This window comes from Chanodichthys erythropterus, chromosome 12 (assembly GCF_024489055.1).
Source record: "Chanodichthys erythropterus isolate Z2021 chromosome 12, ASM2448905v1, whole genome shotgun sequence".
Classification (NCBI taxonomy): Eukaryota; Metazoa; Chordata; class Actinopteri; order Cypriniformes; family Xenocyprididae; genus Chanodichthys; species Chanodichthys erythropterus.
Genome location: NC_090232.1, coordinates 15,011,906 through 15,022,184, shown reverse-complemented (window position 1 = coordinate 15,022,184; position 10,279 = coordinate 15,011,906). Strand labels below are relative to the sequence as shown.

Here is a 10,279-nt window from a genome sequence, read left to right as displayed (position 1 = left end):
TTGACATTATTGTCTATGATGACAGCTAATTTAGATTACATCCTTTAAAGAAATCTTTGCTTCTAAGAAAAATGTCATGGACGTTATCACCCAGTTCTCTTGTTTGAAGTTAAATAAATATGTTAGTTCTGATATTGGAATGAATTTAATTGGATCGGTGGTAGCGGAGTTGGTTTTTTAATAAAGAATATTAAAAACCCCTTTCACGACCTACCCAAAATGGGGGAAAAAATACTTGAATATTCCTTCACAGATTTTAGAAGAGAGAGAGAGAAAGAGGGAGAGAGAAGAGGAGAAAGTGAGTGAAAAGGAGAAAAAAAAAAACTGACTGAAGGGGACAAAAAGAGGACACAATCTGCTGAGGCGCGCACAATGGCCTCAAGAGAGGTATCATAAACGGCAATAACAAATAACAGCCTCACACACACACACACACATACAGATGCACACACAAACAAGCTTCTCTCCCCGCAAAACCTTCAGGATACGATCCTCAATTTGCAATTAAAAATAAAAAGTGGTCATATAAGCAAGCAAACGATTCATTTGACTTCAATGGATGCGTACACACTCACAGACAGACCACACAGTGGGTAATAGTTCAGTTTATTTATATCTTAGGTCACACATGTAGTGCGTTACAGTCAAACAGCAGTTGAATCTGTAGTTCGGCAGCTTTTTCTTTTACGGCATGATCTTATTTAATCAGGAAGCTGAAAGAGAGGGGAAGAGAAAAATAGAGTCAGAAGAAAGAAAAAAAAAGAAGAGTGCAAATGATTAAATGATTAAATGTTCCCTGACTGGAAGTGACGTCATCGTCTAATCATTATGAGAAGATCTCTATAGACTGAAAAAGGTCATTCACTGGAGTCTCTACAATTACCACTAGCAACCACAGTTGCTGTACATTTAAATGCGTTTTATTCGATTCATTAGGAAGTATTCTGTCTTGGCTGATGTACAGGAGCACTGCAGCAAGTAAAGGGAGTGTTCCAGAATTTCTTCAGCTCTACTGACAGTGCTTTTGAAGCAATCTTTTATGTAAATGAATCACTCTCGTTCACTTCCATTAACTGACTAATTTTTCGTTCAGGCAAACTTGTAAAGACTTTGCTGCCTTTTCCTTCTTCCAAACACTGACTATATAGCAATATATGCTTGGTTGACCTACTCAGCAATCTAAGTTGACAATTGTAATTGGAAGCATAACATTTGAGTTTTGCTTTGTTGCAATTTTTGGGGGAAACAATTTTGATGCTCAAACACTGTAGAATCTTTTAGTAGATCTATACACATAAACATTTTATTAATGTTGTCCCATTATGCTTTTTTACATTTTCAACTTTCATTATTGTGTAATCATGCTGTTTGAAAAAGGTCTGCAAAGTTACAAAGTGTAAAAGTTCATTCTGAATTAAGTCATTCTCTAGATCATAAAGCACTGTTTCTGAACTCCCTGAAATGCCTTCACTCTAAAAACTGCTGGGTTAAATATGGACAAAACCAGGGATTGGGTTGTTTTCACCCAACCATTTTTCCAACCAATTTTGGATTTATTTTTTTAGCCAGCAATATATTAATATAGTAAAAGGCATGTTTTTGCTCACCCCCAAATAGGGGCAAATTTGTGGGGTATTTTAAGCTGAAACTTGCCCATACCAGAGACTTATATTACATCTTGTGAAAGAGGGCATAATAGGTGCCCTTTAACCCAACCTGCTGGGTTTGTCCATATTTTACCCAGCTTGGGTTTTTTTTTAACCCAGCATTTTTTAGAGTGGATTGTAGTATTCAGTTTTCTGTTCAGTCACATACATGCCACATTTAAGTAATTCCTGTGTATGTAAAAAAAAGAAAAAGGCATGGTTGAGTTGTGTGTTGAAACTCGTTTGCTGTAAGGGGCGTGACATTTACGAAACATGCTCAAAGTGGTTGACCAATCACAACACACTGGTCCAGTCAACCAATCAGAGCACAGTGCTTTTCGGATTATTTGAACAAGCATAAAACCTATTCCAGTAGATTCCAAAATTAAAATCAAGACTTTAAAAGGTTTAAATGTCCCCTTTAAATTAATTGGTTGTGGTTGTTAAAGGATTAGTTCACTTTCAAATGAAAATTACCCCAAGCTTTACTCACCCTCAAGCCATCCTAGGTGTATATGACTTTCTTGTTTATGACGAACACAATCAGAGATATATTAAGAAATATCCTGACACATCTGAGCTTTATAATGGCAGCGAGCGATACTAATGAGTATGAAGCTGAAATGCATCATCCACATCTATTCATCATAAACCTACTCCACACGGCTTTGGGGGGTTAAAAATGCCTTCTGAAGCGAATCGATGCGTTTGTGTAAGATAAATATCCATATTTAACAAGTTATGAAGTAAAATATCTAGCTTCCGCCAGACAGCCTTCCGTATTCACGAAAAAAACGGAACTGGCATTGCATCAGTTAAGCTTTTTCTGTAAGTTGAATAAGGAAGGCGTAGGACATAGCGTAAGCTTTCTGAACTGCGAGAGGCTTTGCACTTTCTTCTTAAGTTGAATACGGAGGGCGGTCTGGCGGAAGCTAGATATTTTACTTCATAACTTGTTAAATATGGAGATTTTTTTTTACACAAGTGCATTGCTTTGCTTCAGAAGGCCTTTATTAACCACCCATGTGGAATATGTTTATAATGGATGGAGACACTTTCTTCAGCTCATACTCATTGGTATCGCTCACTGCCATTAAAAAGCTCGGATGGGTCAGGATATTTATTAATATATCTCCGACTGTGTTCATCAGAAAGAAGGTCATTTACATCTAGGATGGCTTGAGGGTGAGTAAAGCTTGGGGTAATTTTAATTTTAAAGTGAACCAATCCTTTAAATCTGTAACCTAAAGAAAGAGTCACTGAATGAATCGATCGAGTGAAAAAAAAAAGGGAATCAAAATGATTAAAAATCCCTGAATCAAACTAAATCAGCATCTCCACAGTTGATTACCATTTTGTCTGGAATCTGCATTACTGTAAAATATATATTTTTTTTTTTTTTGTTTGTGGGACAAAGGCGAGAAAAACATTAAAACACTGATCTTGCAGAAAATTATATTACACAACAAATACTTCAGTACAACAAGAGTGTGTTTTAACAGCAAGAGATTGCACTTCAGATAAATCTTACCTGTAAGGATAACCATGATATTTTGATCTGAAGATGGATAGTAGGAAGCTAAAGAAGAACACCACTAAACCAAGTCCAACAAGACAGATAACTGTAAAACAGAAAATCAAAAGCACAGTGAGCGTCAGTCTCTTAATGAGCTAAATAATGCTTACATTGATTAAACTTGATTAGTATGCTGCAATGGTATTCTATAATGGGATTAAGCCGTTGGTGAAAATCGCTTTTTACGAACTTTGATCTAAGAGCTAATCCCAAACAGCCATCTTAAATTAAGCCATTACTAATGAATGAAACAATAATCGCTACTTAAATGCTTATAAAACATGCTGCATCAGCTGCTTTGTCCCTCACATGAGATAGTGCCCAAAATTTTATAACCTGCTGAATCACATTATAAGGTGACTTTAAAGATTAGTCAGTGATGCCTTAAACATTGTGATAAAGGAATAAAACAGCTGACCATATCAAGGGAAATAAAATAAATAATTTACAATACTGCAGATAAACTTTCAAAGTAGTCAGTACATTTTTTTGCCTACTGCTACCAAAGTAATTGCTGGATTTAGCATGCATATTTAAAATCACATACCTATTACGTAATGACATTAACTCCAAATGAGTGTTATTTTGGCCTGATTTTGTTTGATATGACATCACACCAGTTTATCCTTTGATTTTTCTTTAAGTATTTCAGGGCCTTAAAGGGATAGTATACCCAAAAATGACTCATCACTTACCCTTAAGTTCTTTCAAACCATTGACGGTAGCCATTGACTTCCATAGCAGGAAAAAAATACTATGGAAGTCAATGGCTGCTATCAACTGTTTGGTTACCAACATTCTTTAAAATCTTTTTTTTGTGTTCAACAGAAGAATGAAACTCATACAAGTTTGGACAACCAGATCTCACGGCAATTCATACATATTTTACGAGGTGGCTAATTCGTACAAATTCATATGACCTCACTCGTATGAATTCATATGTTTTTTGCTAAATCGTACGTATTTTACGAGTTGACAAATTCGTATGAGTTCATACGAATGATTTACCCCAAACCCCGGCCCTAAGCATACCCGTCACTGGGGTTTAGACAAATCGTGCAAATTCGTACGAGTGAGGTCGTACGAATTCATACGAATTAGCCACCTCGTAAAATACATACAAATTGGTCGTGAGATGGCGTTGAGTTTGGAACAACATGAGGGCGAGTAAATTAGTCATATTTGGGTAAACTATCCCTTTAAAAATAACATTCTTCATTGTTTCTTTGCAGCACCTTAAGGCCAGAAAACACCAAGCCGACGCCGACGAACTAGTGGCGACGAAAACAGACTGTGGGGTCGGCAGCGTCTGTGTCCAAAGTTGCCCTGACACACCAAACCGACGCTAAACAGCCGACGTCCAAGCAGCACGTCAGTTCTGCGCCTGCGTGAGATGAAATGCCTTTCCGAAACAGCAGGTGGCAGTAGCTGAACAGCCAATCAGAATGATCAGATGGACCGCCAAGTTCCAATGGCAATTCATTCAAAATGGCCGAAAAAAAGCAGACGAGGACCAACTTCAGCCGACGGTGCGGAACACACTGAGAAAACTTAGTTGGCCGGCGAAGAAAAACTGCCTGACGGCCGACCGTCGGCTTGGTGTGTTCCTGCCTTATCAAACTTTTTCTTTGCATTGAGTTCTTGAGTTGGCTAAGTAGTTCTTAATGTTATAATATAGATTCTTTTGTTCAAGGTATCATCTTGAAGAAAGTCCACAAGATGGTTCCGAAAGGCTGCGTGTGTGTGCGAGAGAGTTAGTGTGCAAGTAGTAAACATATTAAAAAGCGAGGCAGTGGCAGCTGCTGTTTAGCTGAATGAGAAGCTAATCAGAGCTTAATCAAAGTGTGTTAACCTCCTCAAAAGAGAGGGGCACCTCCAATTACACCACACCGTCAGCACTGTTCCTCTCCAGATTAGTCATCCAGAAACACCCTCTTATCCCGGGATCACACCCTCAGAACTCACATATACACAGAGCTTTTAATTTAAAGTTTCAGTATCTACTGAACTTCCCCAAAGACTTGTTTTCAAGGCTTCATGCGACAGCGTTTACTCTGAGACCTTGATGTTCTCGAGCCTATTATCATTTCCCTGACACGTTACACAAGCCTTCCCATAAGACACGTGGTAGTAGCCGCAAAAGGACTCTGAATTACACAAAAATGACGAACATGACTAACTGAGATGTGACATTTAAAGGCTGCTAAACATTTAGTTTCAGGGTCGTCTGTGTCGCAGGGTAACTAATGTGATGTTGCTAAATAACGGGACTCTGGCACAATCACATTTGGCTGACTTTCCTACGACTGGATGGAGTAGCTTGCCGTAAATGTTTCTGTGGGGGGAGTGGAGTTTGAAACTAAAGCATCACTACTCTGACAATCTTCATTTAGCATCATCCTATTTTAGTCAGTGTGTTTCCTTGACGACCGCTGGGTTTGATCAACCACTCACTGTGTAAGTATGCTTATTCTGCATAGTAGTAATTAACATTTTAAAGGGTTAGTTCACCAAAAATAAAAAAATCTGTCCTTAATTACTCACCCTCATATCGCTCCAGACCCGTAAGACCTTAGTTCATCTTCAGAACACACATTTCATTTTTGATGAAATCCGAGAGGTATATGATTCGTCCATAGACAGCAATATAATCACCACTTTCAAGGTCCAGAAAGGTACAACAAAGTGGTTCAACCTTCATTTTATAAAGTGATGAGAATACTTTTTGTGTACAAAAACAAAACAAAAATTACTTTATTCAACAATCTCTTCTCTTCCCTGTCATTATCCTTACGCAGTAGATGCAGTAAGCACAGTGAAGGCTTCCGTGTTTACGTCCGAATGCCGGCTCAGTATTGGCCAAAGCTGATCATGTGAGCAGCATGTCGTATGCGGCAGGAGCAATATAATAATGAGTCAGCGTTCTGACATATAACCTGGAAGCGCTGGATGATGTATGAGAATGTATGAATGACAATGTATGAGAATGACAGGGAAAAGAAAATATTGTTGAATAAAGTCGTTATTTTTGTTTTGTTTTGCGCGCCAATAGTATTCTCGTCGCTTCAAAAAAAAAGAAAGTTTAAACCACTGCAGTCATGTTTGACTTTTTAAACAATGTCTTTAGTATCTTTCTGGACCTTGAAAGTGGTGGTTAAATTGCTGTCTATGGATGAGAATATACCTCATCACAAATATCTTAATTTGTGTTACGAAGATGAACGAAGGTCTTACGGGTGTGGAACGACATGAGGGTGAGTAATTAATGACAGAATTTTCATTTTTGGGTGAACTAACCCTTTAAGTCACCAGAGGTTGAGGTTTTTTGTATGTATGGTACTTACTGTTTTAGATAGAAGTAAAAGTACAAAAATTATCCAAAATTATATTAAAGGAATGGTTCACCAAGTCAGTGGTCCATTGTTACTTTGAACCCCACATTGTTCAAAATATCTGTTATGTTCCACAGAAGAAAGTCATACAGGTTTGAAATGACATAAGAATGAGTATATGATGACAGAACTTTAATTTTTAGGTGAACTGTTCCTTTAACACTATTGCATTGCATTATTATTTTCTCCATTTTCTGTGGAAATAATGCAGAGTGTCAACTCCAGTTAATGGGTATTTGGAGCACAGTTTGGAGAGTTGGATACTGTAAATTAACGCTCCAAGAATATTATTTATTTATTTATTTATTTGCATGTAAACACTGAGTTTAATTTGTTGTTGAGGTATATGTCATTGTTTATGATCATAAATGCAGGTTTATTACATTGCTGCTTTTTGGTTTATGCACCAAGCATCTGGACCATCTGGACCATCTATCTGCAGCAAAACCACTGGCTTCCTGTAGCAAGCAGTTTTAAAGCACACCCTTATACTTTGTTTTTATCTTTTTAATACACATCGTCTTTCTGGACTAATCAATCATAACTTTTGTGTTGGAAAACATTGAACCTGTCACTCTTCACTAGCTTTTGCACTAGTTTTTACTGGTGAATGTTTTACTTTCATCCTAATGGCCCAGCATACAATAGTTTGCCTTTGGCTATGCATTAAATATAATTTTTATGATGATGAGCTTAATAAGATAGTCCATCTGCTTTCTTTACAAATGTGCTTAATGCTGTATAATGGGCTATTCCCTCTAAACTGTCTGTCCCAAATGTATTAATACGCTTTATAAAATTACTCTTAGTATGTTAAGGAATATTCTGAGATAAATTCTATCATCTGTAGCATGAAAGAAAATATTTTTTGCTTATCCTAAAGTGTTAAACAGTAAGTTGTTGACAGAAATGCTCTTTGAAAATCTATGGAACAATCATTATAAGACTTCTTTTATAAAAGTTACAGTAATTATCATCTGCTGTCTCAACCAATGGTGTTCGTTTTGGCCAGGGCCATCTGTTTACCTGACCAATAATAGAAGAATCATTATCTCTGCAATTGCATGCTTTAAATTGTATTTAACCCAGAATATTTAATTATGTGAGCCCTTTCAATTTTTATTGAGTATTTTGTGTACTGAGCGAAACAACCCAAAACACTCAATTTCATAGTTGTTGGAGGGCAGTGAACAGGATTTTTCTGCATATAGGTCGACGCCTCTAACCTTGTTGTAAAAAGTCAATATCCATTATAGTCTCACATGGTGTTGCATTACTCAAGCATTTTACAGTATTGTTATGACTGGTGGAAACAAACTGAGTATTTTTTTTCTGTTTCGGCAAGGAACTGCATTTAAGCTGACTGCCTTGATGTGCTGGAATGTTTTCTGCTTACAAGTGAAAATATATATCCAGTCACAAAGCCTCACCTTTTACCATCAGCAGATACTTTTGTGGAGGGATTAACAGTGAGATTATTTTGTTCCTAGAAAATCCCCATAGGAAAGATTTCTTTGTGTCACTTTACAGCTTTGGGATGACACCTGAAAAAGAGTCTGTTCTGGAAGTGACCTATTATGCTGAGATGAGTTTCACTACATTGCTAACGTCGAGGTTGCACATCCCACAGAATGTTCACCAACCATGAACCAATTTTCAAGCTTTAAGCTTGAGAGTGGACCTCAGCAATGGTAAAATGGGAGATTCTGCATCCTACTTTATTTTCAGTAGAAATGTGTTGGCATAAACATTGACTTACAGGCTGTTTTAGAATTGCAAAAAATTGTACTCAATAAATGCTCAGGCAAACCCCTGCCGCAAACACCATGTGTTCATATTTTTCACATGTAAATAAGCTTTGCAACAAACAATTTTATTCACAGCAAATTCCAAATTACTACCGTTAAAATATCCAAATTAAACTACCGTTTAAGACTTTAAAAGTCTTTTTTAAAGTCTATTTTTATCTAATTAATTTTTTTTTTCCAAGGACATTAAATTGATCAAAAGTGACATTAAAGACACTGATAATCTTACGAAAGATATACAGTACAGTCCAAAAGTTTTGAACCACTAAGATTTGTAATGTATTTAAAAGAAGTTTTGTCTGCTCACCAAGGCTACATTTATTTAATTAAAAATACAGTAAAAACAGTAATATTGTGAAATATTATTACAATTTAAAATAACTGTGTACTATTTAAATATATTTGACAAAGTAATTTATTCCTGTGATGCAAAGCTGAATTTTCAGCATCATTACTCCAGTCTTCAGTGTCACATGATCCTTCAGAAATCATTCTAATATGCTGATCTGCTGCTCAATAAACATTTATGATTATTTTCAATGTTGAAAACAGTTGTGTACTTTTTTTTTTTTCAGGATTCCTTGATGAATAGAAAGTTCAAAAGAACAGCATTTATCTGAAATACAAAGCTTCTGTAGCATTATACACTAGCGTTCAAAAGTTTAGGGTCAGTAAGAATTTTTATTTTTATTTTTTAATTAAAGAAATGAATACTTTTATTCAGCAAGGATGCATTAAATCAATCAAAAGTGGCAGTAAAGACATTTATAATGTTACAAAAGATTAGATTTCAGATAAACACTGTTCTTTTGAACTTTCTATTCATCAAATAATCCTGAAAAAAATATTGTACACAAATATTTTGTACAATTGTACACATTAAATGTTTCTTGAGCAGCAGATCAGCATATTAGAATGATTTCTGAAGGATCATGTGACACTGAAGACTGGAGTAATGATGCTGAAAATTCAGCTTTGCCATCACAGGAATAAATTACTTTGTGAAATATATTCAAATAGAAAACAGTTATTTTAAATTGTAATAATATTTCACAATATTACTGTTTTTACTGTATTTTTAATTAAATAAATGTAGCCTTGGTGAGCAGACGAAACTTCTTTTAAAAACATTAAAAATCTTAGTGGTTCCAAACTTTTGGACTGTACTGTATATTTGAAAGAAATCCTGTTCCTTTGATCTTTCTATTCATCAAAGAATCCTGAAAAAAAAATATGTATGACAATTTCCACAGATAATAAGCAGTGCAACTACCTCCAACATTGATAATAAGAAGAAATACTTATTAACCACCAAATCAACATATTAGTTGGTTGATTTTTGAAGGATCATGTGATACTGAAGACTGGAGTAATGGCTACTGAAAATTCAGCAATACCATCATATAAATAAATTACATTTTTAAAATGCATTCAAATAGAAAACAGTTATTTTGAATTGTAATAATATTTCAAAATATTGCTGCTTTTACTGGTTTTTTTTTTGTGTTTTTTTTTGTTTTTTTACTAACCCCACACACACTACGTCAACTGCATATGACAATAGTTCAAATTGTTAAATTTACATTTTTGTTTTGTTTTTGTGCAGAAAAAGTATTCTCGTCGCTGTAGTCACATGGACTATTTTAAAAATGTCTTTACCTTTCTGGACCTCAAAAGGTGCAATGACTTTGCTGCCTATGTGTGGTTCAGAAACCCTTGGATTTCCTCAAAAATATCTTAATTTGTGTTCCGAAGATGTACGAAGGTCTTACAGGTTTGGGACGACATGAGGGTGAGTACTTAATGACAGAAATGTCATTTTTGGGTGAACTAACCCTTTAAAAATAGGTGTGTTCA

The 10,279-nt window shown here is 35.7% G+C and overlaps 1 protein-coding gene across 2 annotated transcripts in view; it reads right to left on the bottom strand.

The window, feature by feature from the left end:
- Positions 1–589: 589 nt before the first annotated feature.
- The window catches only part of tusc3 (tumor suppressor candidate 3), a 151,398-nt gene continuing 141,708 nt past the window's right edge, over positions 590–10,279 (bottom strand). For both annotated transcript variants that reach the window (XM_067403710.1, XM_067403709.1), the window contains exons 9-10: positions 3,178–3,268; positions 590–713 (exon numbers count right to left, since the gene is read on the bottom strand). In XM_067403710.1, the coding sequence (XP_067259811.1) occupies positions 698–713; positions 3,178–3,268 (107 nt within the window). In that variant the 3' untranslated portion in view covers positions 590–697. The remainder of the gene's footprint in view (positions 714–3,177; positions 3,269–10,279) is intronic.